The sequence below is a fragment of the Corvus cornix genome, chromosome Z, assembly GCF_000738735.6.
Source record: "Corvus cornix cornix isolate S_Up_H32 chromosome Z, ASM73873v5, whole genome shotgun sequence".
In the NCBI taxonomy this organism is placed as follows: domain Eukaryota; kingdom Metazoa; phylum Chordata; class Aves; order Passeriformes; family Corvidae; genus Corvus; species Corvus cornix.
This window is the reverse complement of record NC_046357.1, coordinates 52433970-52461602: the sequence shown is the minus strand read 5'-3', so window position 1 is coordinate 52461602 and position 27633 is coordinate 52433970. Positions and strand designations below refer to the sequence as shown.

At 39.0% G+C, this 27633-nt stretch overlaps 1 protein-coding gene across 1 annotated transcript in view; it reads left to right on the top strand.

The window, feature by feature from the left end:
- The window catches only part of TRPM6 (transient receptor potential cation channel subfamily M member 6), an 86600-nt gene that overhangs the window by 26121 nt on the left and 32846 nt on the right, over positions 1–27633 (top strand). The window contains exons 12-27 of the mRNA XM_039567576.1: positions 3667–3801; positions 4321–4374; positions 6778–6918; positions 8215–8349; positions 9422–9702; positions 10741–10969; positions 11525–11671; positions 12296–12430; positions 13567–13695; positions 16298–16549; positions 17476–17650; positions 19230–19344; positions 21047–21246; positions 23500–23632; positions 25281–26416; positions 27128–27240. Coding sequence (XP_039423510.1) covers positions 3667–3801; positions 4321–4374; positions 6778–6918; positions 8215–8349; positions 9422–9702; positions 10741–10969; positions 11525–11671; positions 12296–12430; positions 13567–13695; positions 16298–16549; positions 17476–17650; positions 19230–19344; positions 21047–21246; positions 23500–23632; positions 25281–26416; positions 27128–27240 — 3510 coding nt within the window. The remainder of the gene's footprint in view (positions 1–3666; positions 3802–4320; positions 4375–6777; positions 6919–8214; positions 8350–9421; positions 9703–10740; positions 10970–11524; positions 11672–12295; positions 12431–13566; positions 13696–16297; positions 16550–17475; positions 17651–19229; positions 19345–21046; positions 21247–23499; positions 23633–25280; positions 26417–27127; positions 27241–27633) is intronic.

Here is a 27633-nt window from a genome sequence, read left to right as displayed (position 1 = left end):
ATTCCCATTTGTTATATGAGTTAATATTTTCTTCAAGAAATAATATCTCATGATCCCAGAAGCACTTTTTAATTCTCTGCCAAGAATTGCAAGATTGATTTTTTTTCAGTCCCAAGTGTGCTTTCTTCTTTAAAATGTAAGTTCTGAAAAATGGTCAATTGTATATATATTTGAGTGGCCATAGCTGGTTGTTTGCCACAAGAGACCTGATTTTTTAATCACCAGCCCGTATTTTCCTGTGGTGCATAAGGCTGAATATCTGGAGGACTATGTCTGGGATGTCTACGACTGAACATCCATGAATTAAAGACAGGATATTAACGCAACCGGGGGTTTGTCACCACAAGCCCTGGCTGCCCTCGGGCAGAGGGGACGCAGCGTTGGCCTCCACAGCGTCCTCGCTGGACGGCTCAGTGGAATCGGCGCGGGATGGGTGCGTGCGCTGGCTCCTCCTCAGAGGAAGCACGTCGGGCAGCCAATGATCAGGCTGGCGTTAGCCCGGAGGCAAAGAAGGCGGGAGGGGCTTCTGGTGTGAGTTCCAACAGGTTTATTTGCAGGAGGGACCAGGGACCAGCGAAGCCCCGAGGAGACGCGGGCTAGCCCCTTTATGGGGGGGTGGAGTAAGGCAGGGAAAGGGAAAACAACCAATGGGGTACAAGCAGAGGGGAGGATACAATTTTTCAGAACAAATGGGGAAAACAGGGAGGCAGGAGTCACAACAGGGAACCAATTAATAACTACAAAAGGGAGAACTTTCTGGAACGGGGGGGGGGTGGGGTAATTTAGGATTGGGAGCCACCCAGGGGGAGGTAACCTAGATCTCAGTGATCTCGTCTGGTCTGCCTTCCGATCCACTGTCCTGGGTGGGGAAATCCACCCAGTGGATAGCCCGGGTTTGAGTGACATTTGATGGTTTCAGCCTGAGAGCAGGCTGATCCACCCCAACAGGATATTAGGAAAAATTTATTCAGAAAAGCATTGTCAGCTGTTGAAACAGCCTGCTCAGGGATGTGTTGAGTCATCAACCATGGAACTACTTAAAAGACATGTAGATGTGGCACTTCGGGACAGGGTTTAGTGGCGGGCTTGTTAGTATTAGGTTTGCTGATTGACTTGATGATCTAAAGATCTTTTCCAAATTAGGTGATTCTATGATTCTGTATGTGTGTGTAAATAATGAATAACATTTTCCTGATCCCCACCTCTTCAACACAGAAGGGTTTAGAGAGCTATTATGCAGTTCAGCCTCTTTGCTCCTGGCTTTTCCAAGGGGATTATCTGTTCAGTTTTTCCATATTTTTGACAATATTTCCTTCTGTTCTGTGTACTTGAATTTTCAGGTGTAAAAGTCATCTTTTGGAATAGGTAGATCAGCACTCAATATTCTCATTTAGATATTTAGTGAAAAACTATTATTTTACAGATTGTTCTATGTTAATCTAAGGATAAATCCTAATAGGCTCTATGCCTTTTTAAAGTGATTTTAACTTATATCCAGCTTATATTCATCATTACAGAAGATAGATCAGCTAGAACCTTTTTCTGACTGTCACTGTCGAAATTCTGGTAGAGTTCAGATTTCAGTCTACAAAGTAACTACCTTGCTTTCACTTATTCTACTGTATTTTAAAATGTTGTTATTATTGTACTTTTGTTATATTTGTCCTTACAAAGTTCTAACTGTATTGATATGCCATACTTTGACAACTTTTTTTTTTAACAATTGGCATATTTCATATCTACTGTCTTTGATGCTGCTGTTAAAGGGGCTGATTTCAGCTGTACTTCAGTTCTCTGGGAACTCTTAGGTGAATACCACATGGTCCTGACCATTTACCACTACCACTTTATGGATGGCTTCTATAATATTCTCTACTGACATTTCAATTTGACACAGTTCCTCAGATTTTTCTGCCATAAAGAACAACTTAATATAGGACTTTCCCAGCCTGTTCTGTAGTAAGCAGTGATGCAACAAATTAGGTTGCTATGTCTGCAATAGTCTTGAGTGTTTCTTTTATACCTTGGCCCAATAGATCCTCAGGCAGTCCCCCTACTCCCTTGCCTCTGCTTCTGGAACGTTTGAAAAAATTGATGTATCTGTTCATGTCTATTTCAGTACAATGTTCAGCACTATTTTGAATAAAAGCCTGTGGGTCAAATAAAAATTATGTTCTCCCCTTCAAGTAAGATTTAAAGACATCATAATAAACAAGCCTCACATCTCTTGCTGCTTCCCCAAGCAAAATTTAGGAAGACATACACTCCTGAATGTTTTTCTTTTCTAAGCAGGGAAAAAAACCCCAAACCAACTATTTTTTTCTTGCACTGAAAAGAAAAAAAAAAAAACCAAAGAAAATGTACAAGGATGGTTTTAAAGTTTGCCTTTAACTTTTAGTTGCTTTCTTAATTAAAGTGAAGCAACCCTCTGACTGTCAGATTCTGCCGGACCTGCAGCTGTCAGAGGCTACAGCTTCTGCAGTGTTACTGTGGTTGTGTGTTCAAATTTTGAGTTACATATCTAAGGAGCAGTTTTGAGGGGGTTGTCTGTGGAGTCTTATAATATTTCTGTCTATTTAAGTGTTTCAAGGCAACATGCACAATTTTCCACATATTGTGGCCATTTCTTTTTCTAACTCTAGTCTTAGAAGTTCAGAAGGTAAAGGTTATAACCATCTGTGACTATGTTTCTGCTTAAGTGTCAACTCCATCTCAAACAGACTTCATACCAAAGAATACCATTCTAATAGTTATCAAAGAGCTGCTAACCTCATCAGACACACTGCCAGCTCAAGGACTGTTAGAAGAAATTTAATACAGGAATGGCCAGTCACTCTCAGATATTTCTGGAAGAAAACCCAGTGATTCAGGATGAGTGCATAAGTTTTCTTTTTTACATGTAAGAATTCTGTAACATTTATTGGTCATCTTTTAACATAATTTCTGTCAAACCTCTATATATACATGGAATGCGCTATTTCCAAGTTAGCACTAGCACCTGCCTCTTAATGTGCCAGCCTCCTCATTCTGCTCACCCCACTGCATTTCCTGGGCATATGTGCCCTGTAAAAAAAGTTTATATGGATTTATATGAACCTCATATGTCTAACTCCTTTGCCATTTTGCATGCATAAGCCCTGTTAAGCTCTGTTCAAATGCCATGAGTAGAGTGCCTTCACCCTTTGGACGCTTCTTGTAGTTAGGCTTCGTGTTTCTTTGAGGGAGTTTATTCTAACACTCGTACTCTCTCATATTTGAAAAAAGGTTTGCTTTAAAGAACCTGCAGTTCTGTAGAGACTTCTCTATAGTACTTTGAAATAGCTTTTGTCATGTGTCAATAAAAAACCCCCACTTTCCTCTGTGCCCTGCATTATCATATGTTGTCTTCTGAAGTGAATTAGAGAGTAGAGAAAGCATTGTCAGAGTTTGTTTGTAAAGTTACATTTGTAGAGGTATGTAGATGTTGGATTTATGGAAAATGTTTTTCTTTCCCTCTGTTGGCTTTTTACACAGATGTTTTGTCCAGCATATTTTTCTTTTGTACTTGCACTTTAAATATACACAGAGACAAGTCATTGTGGTGGAGAGATTACTAGCTCCAGGAAAGTTTTATTTATTTCTAAAAGTAACGTTCTAATGTTTTCCATCAACTTGGTCCATCTGGAGGTTGGTGCCTTGGAACAGGCAATGCTGAATGCTTTAGTCATGGATCGTGTGGATTTTGTGAAACTATTAATAGAACACGGAGTGAACATGCACCGTTTTCTTACCATATCTCATTTGGAAGAACTCTACAATACAGTGAGTATTTAAAATTCCAGTGTACAACTTTAGATATGAAAGCCTGGAAACAATACTGTTTTGCTTAAGAGATCTGATGGTTAGGTCACATTTGTATGAAGGATTTTTGAAAAAAACCAAAAAGAAATAAATGGGTTTGGTTGTTTTTGATGGTAGTGTGGGGGTTTGGGAATGGTGTGCAAGGCTGTTATTTTTGATTCACTGTCATGAACCAGCCTGAGTACTCATTGGAAGCTGACGAGGAGTATGTTCAGATTTTAATCTGGTATGTAATATATGCTTACCTTGCTGAAAATGGTATGTTGTTTAGACCAAAGCTATACCAGTTTCAGATTTAAGATAGTAGAGGTGTTGCAGATTGTTGTTGAAATATTTTTGAAAAGATTTGTGAGTAGAGTGGGGAGAGTTTGAATCACAGTAGTTTATTCTGTAGATATTTTTAGCTGCTTTCTTATAATGTATTGATTTTCTAGTGTAGAATGACATGTTTGTTTACTGTGTTTTCTATTCCCACCACAGAAACAAGGACCATCAAATCTCCTTTTATACCATCTAGTTCGAGATGTGAAACAGGTAATAGACATAGTGAAGGCTGGGGACAAAAACACTAGATTAGAACTTCAGTGTCCACTGGCAAGCTGGTATTAGATAATACAGGGAAATCTTAGTAATAGAATTGATGGCTTCATTATTACAGTCCTATATCTGCTAAATGGTTTCATCTTAATTCCACTGACCCCCTAAGCAATTAACCAACATATTGCTGCTGAGGCTCCCAAGGGTCCCATACCTTAATTTCAAAGCCAAGCAGTTCGTGTAGATCAGACTCTCTTTCTCACATTACTAAATTGACGTTTTGAAGTGATTGTACAAAAGACTTAATGAATTAGTGCAGTAATTATGCTCATTGCTTTAAGGTTGTCTACTTTTCCCCCAAAGTTAAAGAAGTCATTCCTTGTTAGAGCAGTAACAAAAAGATACTGTGACAAGAGATAATATTTTGATGTTCTGCATTGCCTAGGACAACAGAAGGTGGCAGTGGATGACTACTGCATGGGGCACTGGTTCCATTAGAAATTTAATAGCAGCCCTGTTATTTATTGTTATTATTGTTATTATCATTAGTTTATTTCACAGTTCTGTTGTCTATTGTACCTGAATAAGGTACATGGCTAAGCACTGCTTAGCCAGGAAGGGATGAGCTGTTCTTTATGCATCTAGACTTCAACAAAGGAGATTCCTAGATCCAAATCTAGACTAACTGGCTAATTATTTCCAGGGTGTGATTGCTAAGATAAAATGAAATGGTAAGTCTGACTGTTTGCAGGGTTCTGTCGGATTTGTGGTATGATTTTGTTGTTGTGGGTGACTTTCATGTCAATCCTGTTTACGGTTCTTTAGATAGATGTAAGGTATCCTGGTCTCCATAACAAACCATTTTCTGTGTTTTTCCACACTGATTAATATATTCAAGATCTAATCTATGTTATAAATCTGGAAGATCTATGTATTGAAACATCTAAATCTTGAAAAAACAGCGAGCTTTTCCAGGCTGAGAAACCTCTCTTCTTCACTGAAGTGATTGATATGACCCCTTCCCTAAAATCCATCTATATATGGCTCTATATATCTCAGGACACTTTGGGAAAACCCAGTAAGTGATCTATAGAGAAGCTTTTGGCATTTGATATACAGTAATGGCATTAGTATAAAAAATGTCTGCACAATTTCAAGACTTTCTATGCCATTGTGTAAGCTAAACTTGGGACCTGTAAACAGGTCTAAATGCTGAAAAGCCTTTTTCACCTGAGCTTCTGTAAGTAAAAATAAGTGCTCTGTGCTTCTGTTGTGCAGTTGCAGTCTGATTAAAAATGGTGACACTGTAGTTGGGACAGTCAGCAGAGCGATGTGACCATGAATTACAGAATATTTTCTTCATTAGTGTGGCCAGCTTTGATGCTGCTACTTTTGAAGAAACATACATTGCAGTCTGCTCTGATGACATAAAAGATGGGGATAGTGCAGAGAAGTATCTACAAGCGCAGGTAGTCAGAAATAGTTGCCTAACTCTCAATGACAGACCTGATAAACTATTTTGAGATGTGCTTTTGCCCCAGAGTGCTCAGCATGTTGATGCCTTCTGTAACCTGGGGCTGAGTGGCCCTAGCTGAGTGTACTGAGGCTTGCTACTGGAGTCTATTGAAAAAACACCCTCAGTCCAATGGAGTAAAAGACTTTTCACAGTCTGAAAGGCATACGCTGCTACTAGGAATACATAACATCTCTCATCCCATTCATATGCAGGCCACTTTTTCACTTCAAGGAGTTGTAGTTTAAGGTTTTACCAGTAATTTTTAAAATCTGCATGGAATGTAATTTGTTCTTCAGAGAATTTGTCACAAACCTTGGGTCTTGGAAGGACAGTGGAGGTAAGATGGGCAATGGTGCTTTAAACAGAAGTGGTGAGAGACTCAGAAGGTAGAGCTAGTGCCTGTACTACTGTTCTCCTAGTTGGCAAGACAGCCTTGAGCCTCAGCAAGATATTTCCAGTCTCTAGGAATTACTCTGCAACATTAAATACATGCTTCATCTACTTCTTCAATTTGAATTAATCAAAGTACTTAATCATACCATGCTAGTTTTCTCTTGTTATGGGAAGGTTTTTATCAGTACCTCTGCTGTTGGTACTTATCCTGAAGAATTGTTATCCTCCCTGTTGGATGCAGCTGATCTTGTGAACATTGCAATGTATGTCCCTATGCAATGTGGGTACAGTGAACTGCAGACATCACTTTTCCCTCTTTCTGAGGGGAGTTCCATATTTGTAATGAATGTGCACATATGAATGAATGTGAATGATGCAGGAGCTCTCAGTTGCACATTTTCCCAGTTTTCCCTTACAATAGGAGAGCTGTGACGTGGTTGAATGTTGCATATAACAGCATCATGAAATGTTTGTGACATCTGGTGTTTCAGAACAGCCTTTCTTTGGATTACAAGATATCACTCATTGACATTGGACTAGTGATAGAGTACCTCCTTGGTGAAGCTTATCGGAGCAGCTACACAAGGAAGAATTTCCGAATTCTCTACAATGATCTCTACAGAAAACACAAGGTAGCTTCTTCCAAATCACCGGTCACCAAGAAAAGTCAAAATGCGACACCTGAAAATAGCTCAGGTTGTCATCATGGTTTGTCTGAAGAGCATCATTTAAATGTATGCCATGCTTGTCTGAGAACTGTGGAGAGGTTGTAAATAAAAGACAAAAATCCTCAAGACTAGTGATTGTTAAATTATTTATTAGTTCAGTAAATTTACCTTCGTTTGCAATGTCTGGGTTGTGCTTTGTCTATCATCCATCAGTAAGGAATGATGAGATCATGCCAACCACTGTTTTCCCTTTTTTGAAACATTTCCATTTCCATTCTTGCAGCTTGAACCACAGCATGGAAATACTGAATTCCACTGAATTAGACCTAGGGCATGTCAGCATTCTCCCTGGTGGTTTTCCAAAATCAGCAAATTAAAAGCAGCCTAAACTTCTCAATAAATTAGCTGAATGTCATTCCCAACATCACAGAAGGAGAAAATTTACTGCATAAGAATGATCCCCAGTTTTTGGAGTAGAACTGGACTTTGAAATACTTCCATATGTTTAAAAACAAACAACAAAACCCTCTCAACCCCATGAACTCTTTCTATGACTAAGAGAAGAACCTCATAATGATCAGGGAAAATGAGAAGAAACAATGAGACCTATGAGTCGGAGTGAATATAAACACAGAGACAGAGCTTCCTGTGTGTCACTAGTTTTTAACACGATGCTTAAAAAAGATGTGAGCAATTGTAACACCTTTCGCTCTTTCCTAATGAAGTATGACCTTGACAGGGATAGGTGAAAACACATAATCTTATAACAAGGAATTGCTGGGAAGAGCATTACTGATTCAGATGCTAACATTCTTCCCTCTTAGCCAACACTGAACAAAATTTACAGAGATTTTACTTGTGCCATCCTTCAGAGGAAATTGTAAGCAAAATGTTCAGAGATTTCTGTCTTTCAAACAGCTTATGGCACATTTGATAAAGGGCAGCTCTCAGAAGAGCTTCCAGACTGGGTGATTCCAGCTGTTGCAACTCTGTTGTTGCAATTCGTGGATGCTATGTGGAAAATCAGTATTTTGAATTCAGAGACTCAGAAAAATGTATTTTTCTTTAACTGATATGTGAAACAGGCCATTTTTTCCCTTGATGGTATAAGTTCCAGTGGCAGTTATGGTGATTGTTGAGTCACTAGTTTTTGAATAACATCAGTTTCTACATGCACTATTAGAGTCAGCAAGTAGCAGCAAACTTTATTTCTAATTTGCATTTCTCTCCTCATGTTTTATGGTTTGCCTTTGGATCTAGAGAGTGGTGTCCAGCTTGCCTCAAAGCCTGTCTCATTCCTTTCATCATAGTAATCAGATGGATAGTGGAATGGGATCTACCGAAAGTACTTTGCATTCTCAGTTCTTCAGAACTGCACAGCCTTACAAATACAAGGTAATATTGCTTATTCTAGACTTTGCTTAGGATATATTATGCTGATAATTATTTTACTGACAAATTTTAGACATGTTGGTCAGGCTCCTTGTTTTCATAATTCTACTTAAATTGCAGTGGAAACAAGGCTTTACTGCTCACTGCTCATGAAGTACAAGTCTTGCAATTTTAATGGTGAAATCAAGCTCAGACTCCTATGATAGTTTTTTAACTTCCATCCATTAGTTGCTAAGGGCTTCAATTTACTGGAATGTAGTATCACCAAATTTCTGATTATCAGGCATGTGTGAAAACTCTTCTGATTTGGAAGAAATATGGGAGTTCTCTGACTCTCCTAATGCTTTGTCATGATTGTTTATTAAAGTGCTAGACTAAGCTTGTTAAGAAGAGGTACTTCTCAAATATTTGGAAATGGGGACAGAGTATTTTCTTTCAAAGAAAGACTGACAAAACAGCAAAGATTGGCATTCATTCATATCTATCTTATTTATCTATCTTTCTATCTGTCTGACAAAACATAAAGTAGAATAAATTTAAATGGCTGTGTTGGAATTAGAGCAAAAATGAACCCGTTATAGCACTGACACTTCCTCACTTATATCAGTAAGATTTTTTTTCCTGTAACTTTCACTGAGAAATATACAGATATGAATGTATAGCAAGTTTACATTACAAGTGTGACAGACAGTAAAAATAGTCTTTAAGTACCTAAGGTGTATATTTCAGTCTACTGTTTGCTTTCTCTTCTGTCATGACACATATAAAAAGGAGAGTAAAAGCAGGTTCTTGGTATCGTGGGGTTTGGAGACTGCCCAACACTATGGAAAGGGAAGTTACAAAAGGCATGGATGTAGAGTAAGGCGTATTTTTCCTTTGTTAATGTTACCGTCTTCTCAGCATTGGTAATGTGAACATGATCCTAGCTGTGGTTTATGACTTTGCTAAGCCATGACATTCTCAAAGGTATGTAGCTATAGTTTGCTACTTTCAATTCAGATTTGCATGGTATTTTATTTTCATGAATCTGAACCTCAACCATTCACTGAGATTTTTTTTTTTAACAAATTGATAGGAAAGATCCAGTGCTTTCCCAAAGTATAAGAAGAAATCAAAAGAAGATATAAACTACACAGAGAATTATGAGTCAACTGGCTTCATCTACCCCTATAATGACCTTCTGGTTTGGGCAGTATTAATGAAAAGACAGAAGATGGCAATGTTCTTCTGGCAGCATGGAGAGGAAGCCATGGTCAAAGCTGTTGTGGCTTGTAAACTCTACAGAGCAATGGCACATGAGGCTAAACAGAGCAACATGGTGGATGACACTTCAGAAGAACTCAAGAAGTATTCAAAGTATGAGTTCTCCCTTCATTTCAATTAAAGTTCTCTGGTGCTGAGAATGCTTAGATACTGCCCTAATCCGCGAAGAGTTAGTAAAGTTAATGATGCCATGGATTATGGAATATAAAAAAAATACTTTCAGATACTCACTATTGATATTATATAATGGATCTATGTGTAGTGTGGTAGAGAGTTAAATGAAAGCTATTTGCATATTACCTAGATGCATATTTGAAAATATAGGTGAGTAATGTATAGCTCATTTTCTGCTAAATGGTCAAGTGAAAGGCTGAAATTTCCCTTGCAGCTTCTCCTCCAGTTCAATTTGTTAAAAAGCCATATGGCAGATAGGCGTTGGACTGTTCAAATCTGTAACAAGTAGTAATGAGCAAACCAAAATCAGTGCTTAAATCCTGCTCTGTGTAAGACTAAGTGGAAAGTGAAATACCTGATTGAATGAAAAGGGAAGTAGACCAAGAGTTTGTTATTTCCCATTAGTGTTTTCTGGTAGTTTTTCTTGTTAGTAATATATTCTCTGTTTTGTAGATTTCATGCTTAAGATTCAGGAACAATAAAATGTACTTTGTTCTTTTGTATGCAGCTCAAAATCTTAATTTGAATGAGGGTATGTACCTTCTTTGAAGAGTCTTCTCTGCAGAGATGTTTTAAAGTCAGTACAAAAGAAGAAACTTTCACAACTGGCTGTAATGCTTGCCCACAGTGGTGATGAATCTATTATTGAAGCAAATACAAAGAACTTTCTGGGGTCCATTTCAATCACGGAGTGAGACTAAGATAAAACAAATAAAAAATGACAAAACAGTATGGCCGTAAACATTGTGATTAGGACTAAATAGTTAGGTTTACACCCCAAATTATTTTTCACTAGGTATATTAATAAAGCAATGAGAAATACGGGAGAAGGCATGCTTACTAAGATTGATAGCTGAAATTTAGTTACCAAAGTATTCACAGTAACCTCTTTTCAGCAGTAATTCTGAGTTTGTACTGATCCCCGTTATATTGACTGTTAATTCCTTTCTGCTTTAGGGAATTTGGGCAGCTTGCCTTAGATGTGCTGGACAAAGCATTCAAACAAAATGAGCAGATGGCCATGAAGTTGCTGACCTATGAACTGAAAAACTGGAGCAACTCAACTTGCTTAAAGCTGGCAGTGTCTGTGGGGCTGCGGCCGTTCGTGTCCCACACGTGCACACAGATGCTGCTGACCGACATGTGGATGGGGCGCCTCAAGATGCGAAAGAACTCCTGGTTTAAGGTACCATCAATCTAGTTTTTTCTGAGCATTTAAGCACTCTTTTTGGTTATGAGCATGGGTAATGTATCTTCAGACAGCTGGGCTTAAGCATGTGTTGGAATGTGCACATCTGGGAAACAAAAGCAAGGGAGGGAAGGAAAAGGGTACTTGCTTCTGTTTTATTTCTTTGTAAAAGCATCTGTGGGATGACATTAGGAGGAAGGATTTTTTTTGTTGCTCTTTCCATTCTCTCAGCACTTTTCAGTCCTTGCTCACCTGCTTTTGCTTCCTGACATTGCCTGTTCCCTGGCAGAACTGCTGGGGGAAGGGTGCTTTCCAGACACAGGGAGCAGTATTGAAGGCATCCCCAGATACCATGACACAAAGCCACAAATCAGCCAAGAGCAACACACTTCTTCAGAGGCTGTCAGACTGTGATACAAATTCCCAGCACCAACGACTCCTTCCCCAGCCAGTGGAATTGCACTGGCTTTGTGCTGGCACCAGGCATGGCGGACTGTGGCCACAGGTCTATGCTATCACTGCTTAATTTATCTTAATTGATCTCTCTTTTAGGTCATTATGAGTATTCTCCTGCCTCCCACCATCCTGATGCTGGAGTTTAAAAGCAAGGCAGAAATGTCTCATGTGCCTCAGTCTCAGGACTTCCACCAGTTATGGTATCATGGGGAACAGAGTCCAGTCAGCTCTAAAGAGACATTGGTTAGTCTGTGATGATCAGTCATTTGTGTGTCAGAGTCTGTTTGTTCACCACAGTGCAGTTCTGAGGAATGAGAAGATGGTCATCAGGTGGAATGAAGTGACTGGAGCCCAGTTTTCAAGAAGTATGGGTTAGGTTCCTAGTTTGGATATGGACTCAAGTGAACTTGGTACAAGTCACTTCATCTGTCCTGGATGTTACTTCTGTACTGACCATAATGAGAAAATCCTTCCCAAACTCACACTTATTGCTAATACAGGAAGGGAGCAGTCCCACCTGAGGCAGATAAGAAAAGTGCTTATGCACGTTCTGCTTAACATTAACTTTTGATTTTATTGATTAGTCTTTAGCAAAAGTCCAGGCTACTGGTTTTCCTTAAATACTCTTGTACAAAGTACTACAGAAAAATATACAGAGAGTGTAGCTGTGCCATATAGAGCATCTTTCACATAATGCATGTTAATTATTGCAAATGAGGTGGCTGTAACCAGACAAAAGCAAGCTACAGTAATGGTTTGTGTATTCAGAACAAAGTTTAGACATTTGTGTCTGTCCTCCCTCTGAAATAACACTACCTTTGCAATTATAGACCATTGTTTCTTTTTAAATGTTGTTTTCTTTTAAAGAAGGGCTATGATGTGGAAAAGGGTGTTCAGAAGTCTGATGAAAGCCAAGTAGACGGTGCACAAGGAAACCTGCCTGGAACTAGAAAAATCTATGAGTTCTACAATGCACCAATTGTCAAGTTCTGGTTTCACACGGTTAGTCATCATTCTAGAACTTGAATTGACAAACCCCTCTTTTGATCCTTCAAATGCCACTTAATCCTGCTTTTACTTTTTCTAGCATGGATTTACAATCACTTCGTGGTGGGTGTAGATGGGAAGCTATTTGAATATTTCTCTGACAATTAAGTGTAAAGATTGTCTGCTAAAATCATGCAGCTGAACTAAAACAAAACCCAAACCCAAAAGCCCAGAAAAACAATTATAAGGAACTAAAGAAAAACTGAAGCACAGGTTTTTACAGTGGTCAGTTGCAAAGGCTGAGATAGATTTGAAGGTGGCCTTACGTACCTTTAATACTTCACTGTTATTCATATTCCTTTCTTTAAGAACTATCCTTGGAAGAGCGAATATTCATCTATAGGAGATAATTTTCTAAAGGAAATGTGCATTTAATAAATCAGTTTTAGTAACCCTGTATCAGTAGAGCTCAGGATGCTTAAGTTCAGGCTGCTCGTTAGGTCAGATCACCATGTACATAAACTTTTACTCTTTTAGATGTGTGTGTTTAAGTGATTTATAGGTTGTAATCTATTATGTCAGATACATTTACAGCATGTTCTTGTACCTCTAAAATATGTGTTTTGCACCTGATATCATTCTTGTGTTTTGGAAGGCACTGATTACCCAGAAGTGGCTTATATAACTTTGAGAATTGTTACTTGTTCCTACAGAAGGCTGGGATAAAAGCATAAGACTACCCTTGCATTTGAGGAATGGTGTGCAGATCACAGAACAGAATCACAGAATAGTTAGTGTTGGAAGGGACCTCTGGAGACCATCTAGTCCAACATCCAACATAAAATAGTCTGACTCTTACATGGGATGGGGCCTCGGTGGACATGTGCTGCAATTGTTCGTCTTCTGCTTCTACCTATTTTTTCAGCACTAAAGTACCAATTTCCAGTGATATTTAGGGACATCCCCATTAAAAAAAAGGCAAAACAAAATAAAAAAAAACATTTAGAGAACTGGAATAAAGGTTTTGGGCTCAAAAATGTGGCAGTGTCCCAGTAATTTGAGTACCTATAGTGAGGCCAGTCACCTGTTATGTTAGCAGAAATTTGCTTGAGGTTTTTGTGCATATGGATTGTATACAGTGTGTTTTGCAGATATCCTACTTGGCATTCCTCATGCTCTTTACTTACACTGTGTTGGTGAAGATGGAACCAAGGCCAAGTGTGCAAGAGTGGCTTGTTATCATTTATATTTTCACTACTGCTATTGAAAAAGTCAGGGAGGTAAGTTTTTGCATTCACACTTCTCATATGTACTATAAGCCAGGGAACACCTGTCTGAAGAATGCTAAAGCCTGCATTATTTTTATAGAGAATTAAACAGGGAATTTATTTATTGGAAGTCTTTTTTTAGAAGACCAGCTCTTGGGCCTTGAAAATGCATCTACTTTTCTGTGTAGAGAGGGGTGGTAATGTGTAGGTCACTGTTCCAGTTTGGCCAAATTTAGAAATATATCCTCTGAGAGAAGGCACAACCACCCCTCCCCCACCAGGTTCGGGAAAAATAAATTTTCCTCGAAGGAGAGTGAAGGCGATAAAACTATTTATTTAACAAACACACGGGAAAGGAAAATAATGCTAAATAATAAAATCTTTCACTGTGGAGGAAAAACCTAGGAAAGTGTTAAGAGTCCTCCCTTTGGTCTTTTCGGAGCTGGGGCTTGGCCCAGGGCCAGGCCCTCTGTGCTCGGTTGAAAGTCCTCCCGATGTGTTCTGATGTTAAAGCAATCAGGCAGTCCAGCAGAAAAGGGAGAAAATCCGGAATCCCAGGAAGGAAAAATTCAACTCTCAGTCTCTCTCCAGAGAAAAAAGCAGCTGAACCACTGGCCAAAAAACTGTCCTGGGAGCAGCAAGCCGGGTGCTTCCTCCCTCCCCTGCCACAGCTGGGAAACAAACTGCTATCTGTGTGTGACCTTGAGCAAGCTGCAAACTGCTTTGAAAAAGTTTTGCTCAGTTTTTTCCTTCCCCCTCTCAGGCTCAGTTTAGAGGCATAGAAAGGCACAGAAATTAATTTCTGGGCATAGGGCAGCGATATGGGATACACATCATAAGATCACCCCAAGACACTTTAGAGTGACTGCTGAATTGAGATTTGGAACCTTGATGTAGGCACCTGGTCCTTTATTTTCTTGAGTGGGCCAATAGACTTCTAGTAATAAAATTTGTCTTTAGATATTTAATCTGAGCGAGAACTTGTTATGAAATAAGAGGTATTTTGCACAGAACAATCTATGGCTCTCCCTCAGGTCCAACCAGGCTTCTGTAAATGAACTTGGAAAAAATCCACAATCAGCTTTTAATGCTGGATTTATGGAGCACAGAAAAATGATATTCCAATCAAAATTAATTGCAATTATTTGCAGTTGATTAGACCCAAGCTTCTGAACACAACTTGCACTCCAAACCTGAGTTTGGGGACAAATGCAGCTATGAATTTCCCCAATTATTGTATCTGCTCTGACATACCTTCACTGTAGAATCAGCACATAATAGACAATAGTAATGTGAATTTTCTTTTGTATGACTTTTGAAATGCTGTACTTTCAGACGAATAAAGCCAGCCACAGTTCTGAGCAAAGGATGATGTAAATACAGATCACTCAGAAGACTGTGAAATCAGAGAGGTGAAGCATTTCAAGTGACAGTAAAGATACTGGGAATATATCAAAGCTTGGCTGAACTTGCAAGTTCTGTGTCAGCATGAGATAGGACTGAAAAAATCTACACCAGGATTCCCTGAGAAAAATGCTAAATGTAGAAGAGCAAGCACTTTGGAAGTCGCTGTTGTGCTCTTGCATCATCTTGATAGTGGGACAGTAGAAACAACAGCTCTTCTTTCTGTCATCATTGGCTGGACACTTTGGAATTTATGTCTCCTACTTGATTTTCTTTATCCACATTCTAATTCTGGTCTGTTGGCAAAGACTTTGTAGGACGCTCTGTCTCAGCCATGTAGTTGCTTAACTGCCGAGGGCCTTGTTATATATAACTGCAAACCTCTTTCTCTAGATTGTATCAAATAATTGTTAAAGCCTGAGGCCCTGCAACTCATGTAGTTAGTCTAGATCACTTGTTTACATTAGTGTGTTCATATGCATAAATTCTTGCAAGATCAGGGCATAACATTTCAAAATCTCTCCTTTGCTTGGTGCTTATCAGTATGATCTTACATAGCACTGCATAATTGGCCTCACTTGTGGCAATGTGCAAAGGTTTTATTTGCCTCCTCCCGAGGATTCCACTTCACACGCTTGCTCAGTGAAGCTTAAAACCCCTTTGGGGCACCTCACAGTTCAAGGAGTAAACATTTCATTCTTTACCTTGCTAGTTGCCAGCACTCCTTTGTTTAATGTGTCCTTGGCAGAATACAAGGATCTTTCTTTATATTTTTGGTCTGAAATAAAAGACATTAGTTATTTTCCCATCGGCAAGGTTAGGCTGGTACTTTCCATGACTTAGGGGTTAATGAAAAGGCCATTGCAGGTCACGACCGTGTGCATAACAATTCTTTACTGGCTGCTCTCTTCTGCTGAGCTATATGCCCTTTAGTGAATGGATTCAGGTTCAGAATCCATTTTTTCTTCAGGAGGAGCTATCCCATTTGATGTAGCATAGTTGAGCAATATGACACAATAGATTAAGTAAAAACCTCAATTGATGGTGAACGGCAGTAAGCAGTAAATGGGTCTAAGAAAAAAGAAAAAAACAGAAGGGGGGAAATGATACATTCCCAAATATCATGAAATAATTCAGACTGAAAAGGTAAAATAATGTATATGTGATTTTAATGGCATTTCTTTGTGGTTTTTTTCTACATTCTACCCAGGTATTTATCTCAGAACCTGGAAAATTCCGCCAAAAAGTGAAGGTGTGGATTTATGAATATTGGAATTTTACTGATTCTGTAGCTATCATCCTGTTTATGATTGGTTTTGGTTTGCGCTGGTCCAACCCCCCTGTTCAAACTGCAGGGAGGCTCCTTTACTGCTTGGATATTATATTTTGGTACACTCGGCTCCTTGATCTTTTTGCTGTGAATCAGCATGCTGGCCCATACCTGACAATGATTGGGAAAATGGTAAGTACTGTGCTTTGGAGCAATATTTCTGTAGTTAAGGCATCTACCTTCAGGAGTATGTAAAGCTCAGAAGTGACAGAAAAGGAGAAGTCATCTAATAATTCACAGTGAATGTATTGCTTGAAAATGCCATGATTTTGTTTTGTTTGTGAGTTGACCATAATCAGATTACACTTTAATTTATTAATTACATTAATTTATTCACAAAAGCCATTTTCACTTCATTCCTTAGAGAAGGGTTGCATTTGAGTTAATTTGCTGATCCAGCTTGGTAACAGGGAAAAGAAAAGTCACTGCCTCTTGGAAATGGGCTCACTATGATAGATTATTCCCCTAACTCTTGGAAACTGTTTCAGTATTATTTTACTTTTTGATTCAAATATTTATATCCCAGTTTATCTGGCAAAATATCTGTGAAATCAAAGTTAATTTTGTTTCTCTTTTGCTATAAGAACTGCTGCTGAACTACTGTCTAGTCTTAGTGAAGATTCCTATTGTAATTTGCCTTGGTTACTGGGAGCTCTCTTCTTAATACATTTATATTCTGTCTTTCATGGTAATTTTTTAGGAGGCAAAATAATTTTCACTGCTGTTCCTTGCTCTTGGTTTGAAAGAAGCTCCACTGAGCAAAATTGCCATTGTAAGGTCTCTGCATTTTTTATGCCTTGCTTAAGATCTAAGAGAAACATGGGAAGCAAGTAGGACTTGTGGCTTTTTTGGTCTAGGATGATTTTAACATCTATAAAATGCTCATGTAGTCCAGGTACATAAATAAAATATTTTTATTTCCTCCAGCATATTAGATTATTACCCCTGATTTTATATTCTGATTTGCAAAAACAGGGATTGATACTCTTCCCTAAAGTGAATGTCTCCTTTACATGTAGTTAGCACAACTAATTCTTTTACACAAATATGTCTTCCAGACAGGAAACATGTTCTATATTGTGGTCATGATGGCCATAGTCCTGCTGAGTTTTGGGGTGTCACGAAAGGCAATTCTTTCACCAGAGGAGCCTCCCTCCTGGACACTGGCACGAGATATTGTATTTCAGCCCTACTGGATGATGTTTGGTGAGGTCTATGCTGGAGAAATAGATGGTAGGTAATTTTCAGAATATAGCTTGGCAGCTTAAATATGTGCAGAAACATATTTGGCCTACTTTGCTCTACTTGAGTTTTGACTGCCTACTGAGTCTGTTCTTTCTCAAACAATTCTGATACCAGTATATGTGTGTCCATAATGAGTAATACTGCATGAATGAAGTTGAAAATACGAGTTTCTTTGTTAAAAATAAAGATTAAGCTCTAAAGCCTTCAAATTTAGTGTTTCACATTAAGTATACTGCAAATATCAGGGCAAAGCACATAGGAGCTAATGCTAAGCTACTTCCTTTATTTCACTGGCAGGTCAGGGGATCTGCCAGTGAAATAAATTTCCAGTTAAGTGAATCCAAAGCTGCTGATCTCTTGGGGAAAAAACTATAAAGTTGCCTTTAAGGAGGAAAAAATAAAGGAGAAAAAGAAAGGGAGAAATAAGTTACCTGGCTCCATTCTTAAACAGATAAAAAATGAGCACATAGGAGAAATAGAACCAATCAACGTAAAGAGGAAAAATCATGTATCTTGATTATGGCTTTAACCTTGTTTCAGTAAGACAGAGGAACCAGGCACTCCAGAGGTATTTAAGCATTATGGATGTAAGATACACTCATGCTACTGACTGAAGGTATAAGTAAAACACTTTTCCCTAAAATGGAGAAGTAGGTATGCAAACAGAAATAGATATTTAAGGTACATAGTTCAGCATAGACCCAATTCATTAAAATAATTTAAGATGTTGCATCCATTATCACTGCTGAAACAGTCACATGTATTTTGGTTATATAAGTCAAAATTCTTTTAATGAAAGCACACTGTAAAGTTTCCCAGTTTAATCCGTTTAATCACTTAATAATTCTAAACCTTTAGAAATTTGACGCTTCCCAAATAACGCTATGATTTCTCTAGTGACTCTTTATCCGGCAGAATATGTCCTGAATTTAGGACTTCTGTTTTTTAAGTATGTTTTAAAATTTCCTCGAAAGAGTTAAAATTGATTAGAAATTTAAAAGATTGAAAAGTTTTCATTTTGACAATTTAAAAACATCAAAAGGGATCCCTTAATTTCCATTATTTGTTGCTTTATGTCACAAATGTTCATAGCCATATATCCTTTTGATTTAATGTGATTTTAAGTTGTGTGTGTAGCTCTACACTCCAGTACTGGTAAAGCAGCCTTTGAGCTGTACCTTTTTCACAGTGGAGTCTGTGATGCTCCTGTTTAAGGATCAAAGATTTGGATTTCAGCTGTCCTGAGTGTGTGCCATTTCCCAAATACATTTCAGCTGCATCATATTTCCCCTTAACAACAAGTGGAATGACTGGCATAAGAACTAATATGTATGAAGTGGTGTCTGCAGCTTCTCAACAGTGGTGACTAGGGTGGCAGTAGCATGAAGAGGTCTCAGCTCTCCTTTAGGTAGAGGTTGACCTTTAATTTGAAAATTTAGTGATGTCTCTCTGTGAAATTAGTGAGGACTATTCTGTTTCTTGCTGGGACAAATGAGAAGCACAGGCCACTGCTGTGCTCTGCTCTGGTTTCTGTGCTACCCATATTCTGTGTGTCCTTCATTTCCAGTTTGTGAAACCAATGAAGACTGTCCTCCTGGCTCCTTTCTCACACCGTTCCTGCAAGCTGTCTACCTCTTTGTGCAGTACATCATCATGGTCAACTTGCTCATTGCATTCTTTAAGTAGGTCCCTTGGTATATTGCTGCAAAAGCAGCCAATGTATGTTCTGCCAGCACTTCTTACAAGCTTTCACTGAAAATGCCCCAGCAAGGGCATGTTGGTGGTGGTGGCTGTACCCCATCTGCCATGGGGGTAAGTTGAATAAGGAAAGAATGGTGATAGCAAGATGGTGCAAGGAAAGGGATGGTGAGAAGGCAGCTCACTTAAACAGAATCTGACTCTGTGAAATCAGACAATTTCAGCTGGCAAAAAAAGCAACATTAATTCAGCTCTGAAGTAATTCCCTTCCTAAAAGTTGTATTTGTTGTGCTAAGAGCCTATATAATATTCATCATAAGGTAAGCCAAGTTTTAAACTGGCAGATAAGTGCAAGGTGTTCAAAGGGAAGAGCATAATGACTGTAAGAGCATGCTTTTCCTTTAGGAAATAATTTGAAAATTCTTACTTACTTGATGTAATCTCGTATGTTCTAGACTGAAATCTAACTGTAGTGTTTCCAACAATCTGCCTTTTGAGGTGTGTTGCCACAGTAGAAAGGTCTCTTTCTATATTATTCTATGAATTCTATAGTAATTCATATTAATCTTACAGTAGTTAATCAGTGTCTTTATAGTAATCCTAACCCTTCCTGTTTTAACAGGAACCCCTTGTAGTGGATCAAGTTCTGAAAATATTAGTAAAAGGCAGCCTAACCCAAGTGGGTTTTTATTTTTTCCTATAGTTCTAGCATTTCTGGGGAAGAAGAAGTCATCTGTAGGTTAAAAAAATTCAAATTAATAAAATAAGTCATTAATATACAAGAAAACTGAACTATCAAAACTCATTCTATTTCCCCTGCCAACAAGAAATCCCTTTACTGAAATTGTGTCAAGGAAGCAAACTATTATTTTACACACTATGTATTATTTTGCAGCTGTGAAATTGTTATTTCAATTATTTCTGGAATTAAACCTTTAGTAATGATGATATGCTAAATCTTCTGTGTAGTGATTTGATTGTTCCAGAAGTGGGACCAGAAATGGGTGGGTATGAGAGATACATTTAATTATGCTCTCAGAAAGAGAGTTGATGTTTTTGTGATTGTATGCTGGGTGTGCAGTGTGACAGTGCACCTGAAACTGCAGTGCTAGAAACCACAACATTTCTTTCCTATACTTGGGTCTATGATGGTAGGTACAGAAAATTATTCAGTGCAACAGCAGTCATGTTTAATAATTTCACAGCTCCAATGAGTATTCTGCAGAAGAATGGCTCATCCGCAGCAAGTATATTTTTAGAGGGAGTGCACAGAAGTATTTTGTTACAGTCTTCCCTTAGCCTGACACCTACTTTTAATCTAGTCCCAAGAGGCAAACAATGCTGAATTCTCAGTTAGGGTATGTATTAAAGTTTAAATGGTATGACTGGGATTTCAAAGCCACGTCAGTGAAATCTTTTGCCCAGCTCCCATTAATGTGAATGGAAATTGGATCTCCGAATCTGTTGGGCAGCTTTGAAGATCTCATTCTCAATGCACTAGCTGCAGGCACATGCTGCTGCTCTGTTAAATGAAAGTTGCTAAGCTGATTTACCTCACTGGAGGAATGGGACTTTCCTTCAGTGTCAGATTAGATCTGTAGACATGTGTCTTGTGCTATATTGGGAGTATTCCTCACATGAGTGTTTCACCCTCCTTCCCCTCTCTCTCTGTGGCTCTCTCCTCAGTAATGTTTATTTTGATTTGAAATCCATATCGAACAAGCTCTGGAAGTACAACCGTTACCGCTACATCATGACCTACCATGAGAAGCCATGGCTGCCTCCACCCTTCATCCTCCTGAGTCACATTGGGCTTCTGATAAACCGCATCTTCCACCATCAGCCTCCAAATGAGTTGGACCAAGAGGAAGGCGATGTTGGACTAAGTAAGCTGGGAGCCAAAAGAAATGGTTCATCATCACTCCCATCACTGTGGAGTTGAGTTCCAAAAAAAAAAAGAGGAATGCTTTGCTTTGTATTTCGCTGTTGCTGTGCTACATACTGTGCATCAGTCTAGATACCTCATAACTCTGAGCTGAAATAAAGTGACAGCAACTCATTCTGTAGGAAATAAATAATTTCTTATTTTAAAAGGAATTTAGCAGTACTGAAGGTATAAATTTCTGTATGTTTGTCATGAAAAGACCAGTAATTCCTTTTTCATTACCTGGGGAAAGCAGCTGCAGAGCCCAAGGATAGACGAGATCTGGTGATGGCAGATGCAGAGAGAGAGCATAGGGGCTTCCCACCTCCTCACTACTTCCGTCCCTTTGTGCACTGGCTTATCACTGCACCTTACCTTCCTCACTTTTCCCAGCCTGGGCTTCTTCATGCCAGGTCCTTCCTAATGCCTCTTTAAAGTGATGCCAGTTCCCTGTCCCACTGTCACCAGCTCTGCCAGGAGTAGCCTGAGCTGTTGTGGGAAGGGGACCTCAAGACACTGGGGTGGAAATGAATAGTCAGTAGTGGGGCTTGGTGGTGGGGGTGAGGCAGGGAAATGGGGACAAGGAGAGGCTGGTGACTGTAACCATATCTCAAAAAGCATTGGGAAGCATTGGTATATAGTATTATACAACCTAATCCTTTTTGATGCAACATACACCCTTGATGCCTTGTAATAGAGGTGGGCAGACTCTGCCTCGGTTATGCTTCACTTAGAATTTTCTCTGCTGAACATGCAATGCTGAAGGTATCTGGCATGCTCAGAGAGTTCAAAACAAGGCTTAGCTAATCAATGCTGAACTGCTGTACTGCTGCTCCCAGGTTCAGCTCCCCCATCATGATTGGATACAGCAGGCTGCCTTTGAAGTGCCATTGCTTATTTTATGTGCAAGCACAGCATAAGGGAGTGACATAGCATAGAGGGTGTCTTGTAATGAACATTAGGCTAAAGCAAAACTGAAACCTTGCTTAGCACATCTAAAAGTCCTTGGATAGAAGAGGGCTCATGCCTTACTTACAACTTCTCTCAGAAGGAGAATTTTTTTCTGTTTAGGCACCTCTGGGCACGTTTTCTATATACCTATACATTGGTTGATAGCTTTCTTTAATTTTGGTGTTGTTATAACTACTGGTTTTCACAAAGAAGGATCCAGGGCCGCTCTGTGGAAAATCAATACTAAGATACAGAGTAAAATTTTGGAGGAAGAAACACAGCTCAAATAGGGGAGAAGAGTGCCTGGAAAGTGATCAAGTCTCATTTGGAGTGAGAGGGGGAACCCCAGAATACTGTGGGGGTCTTCACTGCTGAGCTGTGTGTTGCAGCTGAGTATTACATCCTTGTATCAAACACTGCCTTGTTGCTTGGAACAGATACCTCTTGAGCAAGTACAGTGAGGACTTTGGTACATAAAAAAGGACAGAGAAGAGGAGCTTGGAAAATGTGGAGTTTGAATCAGAGAAGCAGCTTTCCACCATATGCATTTCTTTGTACATTGTTGTAATGGAGCTCTTCTCTCAGAAGTCTTGGTGTCCTAGAAGAATAGCACCATGAGCAGCCCAAGTTATGGAGTTTTAAACTTTTGAGTGTTTTTTTCCCCCCAATAATCTTGGAGCTGAAGATCTTAATGTTTTATACATATGAAAATTTATTAAGAATATCAGAATGTTTTATATATATGAACATATTAATCAATTAGGTGAAATAAAAAAAGGGCTTTGCAGCTTTGAGCACCTGAATGGACTGTAATTGTTGTAGATGACTAGTTCCAAATGAATGCCTGGGCCAAATTGGAATGAAATTTTTGTAAGCTTGACATATTCATCTCTAACTCTTGTGAGTGACACATGTACAACAAAATAAGGAAAAATTTGTGAGAAAGTACATCTTTGTGAGCAGATTTGTGATTCATATATGTATTTTTGCAGCTTTTAAGGGGAGTCCACTGGAATTTTTGTCAGTATGGTTTTGTTCCCTGTGTAAGGAAAGACAAACTCCCGTATTTTCGAGTATTTGGCATGTTGAGTCTTTATGCTCAAGCCCAAATTAATGCAGTTAGGCCTGATTCATTCTTGTGAAGGGAGGGAGTGTAAACAAGCTTTTTGGCAGGTACTTTTTTTCTTTTTTTTTCCTCATGGATACTTATAAATGATTGCAATTATCAGCATGCTTCATACTGATTCCTACCTCCTTTTTTCAGAGCTCTATCTGAGTGATGAGGAGTTAAAGAAACTCCATGACTTTGAGGAACAGTGTGTAGAAGACTATTTTCACGAAAAGAATGAAAACCGGAGTTCCAGTGGCAGTGAGAGGATCCGTTTGACCACAGAAAGGTGTGTTTTGATGCATATTTATGTTCTTTGTATAAATTTGTGATACAAAAAGACTTTGATAAGCTAATGCTTTGAAGCTGGTTATGGCCACTGTGAACATGCATAGGCCTTGCTAATTTGATGGAAATGTATCTGTTTCTGTATCTGCATGTGTTTGAGGTGTATGTCAGATCTGCCTTGCTGACAGAATTGCATCCCCAGATGCGTTCAGTGTGCACATGCTTAAAGGGGTACAGTGAGGTGTTGCTCAGTTTCACTTTTGCAGATCAGGTAGCACTAGAAAAGCAAGCCAGAGAACAGCACGCAATATGTAATTTTATTTAAAACTTGCTAGTGTAGGTACACTGTGAGAGTATTGCTCGTGATTGAGTATAATTGCTGTTTACAGAAGCAACCAGAAGACCATAGTAGAATTATTTGCAATGTAGTGCCTTGGTTTACACTATGTCAATACACAAATACTAACAGGGTTTCAAAACAATCAGTATTGGCCTAATTTAGTTTTCTATTGAAATCAATGGCAAATCTGCCATTAAGTTTAATGGGAAGAGTTATAAAAACTGAACACTATAAAAAGTCTTACTGAATGCCAACACTGATCTCATCTAACGAATTTGTTTTGCCTAGAGAAAGCATCTTTTCCTGTTCATAATCTTATTTTCTGCATGTTAAAACTAAACACAGAAGAAAAATAAACCTCCCCTCTAAAAGAAATTAAATAAGTAGCTTTGTTCAGAAACTGCAGAATTGATTACTTCAATAAGGTTTCATTTACTGGATAAACATAGATCTGGAAAGGAATTTTTTTCTGAGTACAACTGAAACACACTTCACAGCATTGCATAACATCAATGCACGACATTAATTTAGATGAATAAAATGTTCTGGAACATTGGTCTTTGATTTTATTCAGCAATGCCTTAATACTAGATATTTTAGTTACTCTGTGACAAAGGAAAGAAATTACTACTGCATATTGCCTGCAGGTAGTTTATCAGCCAGAGAGTATCTTCAGGAAATATGAAGATAATGATTTGGTTAAAATGATGTAATTCCAGGCCAAGAAGTTCCTGCACTTTTCACTGGAGATTCGAAGATAACAAAAAAGGCTTTGGTTTTTTGGGTAGTTGAATTTTACCTAAAGGTAACCAATAGCATAAGATGCGTAGAATCTGCTCTGGAGGCCAAATATGTTCTTGGGAAGATGTGTTTCTCAGCAGTCTCTAGTATTTGAAGAATGCAGAATTAAAGAGTACCTGGCAGTGTGTGTGAGCCTTACCCTTCTCATGCTTGCACAAGAAATGTAAAATGCAGGATGTCCAGCCAACAAGAAGTATACTTCATTCGCAGCCATAGTCAATGTAGCCTGCCATCCTTGGTTTAGTAGTTCTATGGCAATTAATGGGTATCAGTAGGAAAACAACAATTTTAAAAATAGATAGTCCTTGAGCAAAACGTCTGTTTCCTTGAGAAACCCACTGGCAGTTTGGCTGGATTTTGCCAAATACGGATATTAATGGGAATGAAAGTCACCATTAAAAAAAAACCCTGTTTGAAACACTGACTTTTTGAAATGTGTTAATGGTTTCTTTCATCATCTCACAAACAGATATAAAGTATTTTAATTATGTTTTCTTTTTCTACTTAGAGTGGAAGAGATGTTTCAACAATTTAAAGAAGTGCATGAGAAGGTATTTTATATCAAGGAGTCTTTACTCTCCCTGGACAGCCAGCTAGGACATTTGCAAGACCTGTCTGCCTTGACAGTGGACATCCTGAAAGTGCTTTCAGCTGTAGACACCTTGAAGGTGGAAGAAGCCTTACTGGCAGACACAAAACATCAAACCTGTAGGAAGCTGCCCCACAGCTGGAGCAATGCATTCTATTCCAAGACCTTGAGCAGCCTTGAGTGCTTGTATGACAAGAAAGACCACTATTACAGCATGCCCCCCTCCCTCCTACAGAGCTTGGTAAGGACTCAGTCTCCATCAGAGTGCAAGCAATTGAGGTCTAAGAGTAACAAGATGGTAGAAGACAGCTCTCAAAAGGCAGAAATAGAAACAGACACACTCACTTCAGGAGTATCCTCTGAGACTAAGTCAACTCCCAGGTATGGGCAGTTTTTGCTGGTGCCCCCTGGCCATCAGGGAGGGTCTTTTTCTGAGGATGTCACCTTGAATTTTTCCTTTTTGAGCACTCCTGCCAAGTACAAGGATGAAGCATTCAAAGATAACCTGCAAAGTAGCATTGTGGTTCAGCAAAACTTGCCAAGTGTCAGTCTCCTTGGAAAAGAGACAGAAGGTTATCAGTGGAGCCAGAGAGACTTTGTTATTCATTTGCCATCAGAAAAGACTAATACTGCAGAGGCTGCTCATCCTCTTGATCTGCAGCTACCTCTGGATATTGAAGAAAGTGCAGCATCCCCCTGTCATGACAGGGAAGAAATTGAAGGTGGCTATGTGAACTGGGGATTCTCTGAAGGTGATGAAAAAGGAGTTTTCATCTCAGATTCAAAGAAGAAAGCCCTGTACATACGTTCCTCCTATGACAGGGACAACAATTGCCAGAATAATCCTGCCAGGCATGTCCAGTTAAGTGATTCAAAGTCCTTCTCCTACAACTCTGACAAGCCATGTCTCAGCAGCAGCATCTCTCAGAACAGGCTGAAACGAAGCATATCCCTCTGGATCAGCCCACTCTGGAGGGATTGGAGTTTCTGCAGAAGCAACAGCTTGCCATCCCCCAAGAAAGAGAGATCAGGGAAAACCTGCAAGGCTGTAGTCGGTAATTATAAAACATTAAACCTGTACAGTATCTTTTACTGGAGAGTCCAAGTCATTACAAAAATGTTTCATTTGCACCCAGAAGGTATTAGATGCAGTGAAGGATAGTAGCAGAGAGTCCAGAGTTACTCTTTCACTTTCTTTGTGTGGATCTGGTTGTTGGGAATATCTGAAGTATGCTTGGTATCCAAGCTGCAACACACCTATGTGTCAGCCACCCTGATTTACCCCATCTCATGGAATCTCCATGGCTGTGGCTACACAGCCAGGTGACAGAAGGATTTTGCTCACTCTGGAGAACTCTCTTGGCCTGGGCATGCAAAAACAGAGTTTCAAGAACCAAAATATATTATACAATCCCCTAGAGATACATTAGCAGTATCAGAGATGGGTGTATGGAGAATGAAAAGGCATACATTTCTGTAGTCAGTTTAAATACCTCCCTATCCACCACCAAGTTTGCTTACCAAGAGCTAAAATACATCAGATTCCAGTTTTAATTATGAATAGTATAGGATGATAGATAACATCAGTTGTTTTATATCTTGTGATGGTGCATATCTTTGCACTGAACTGCTCAAGTATTCAGTTTGGATGTAACAATTCTTTCTAGGATTGCTTTAGACATCTGCCAATTCTCAGTCCTATCAGATTTTCTCTCAGTAAACAGAAATGCTGTAGCTTAAAGGTGTTTTTTGACTCTTTCCTGCAGAATCTTTAGGATCCAGTGAGCTACACCACAGTGAGGCAACAAAAGCAAACCAGCAAAACAGAGACAGAAAGTCTGGGAGAGGAAAGAGGAATCAAAAACCTCTTCAGGTGCCGGTATGGGCAGATGCAAGAGAATTGTGTATCTCAAAATTGTCTTTTTCATTCCTTAAGAGCAGTTCTGCAGTGTGGTGTAGTTGAAAATGTATACATTAAAATGCTTCACACAAACTGGAGCATCTCTGGTGTGTGTCTAGCTTTGTTTCAATTTTCCTTTTCTTTTGGATGTATGGGATTTCTTCTTTGAACTTGCTGACATACAGGGACTTTGGTATACTGTGATGATACTGATTTTACACAAGCATAGATGGGTCCTTGCACTTCAGCTGGTGGGAGAACTTGTGGAGGCTTCATATGATCTAGGATAGACTTAAGGAGTGACCATACCCAGGGGGTATACAACTGTACTCAAGTAGATTAGGCCTCATAATGTTGTCTCCTGCCTGCAAG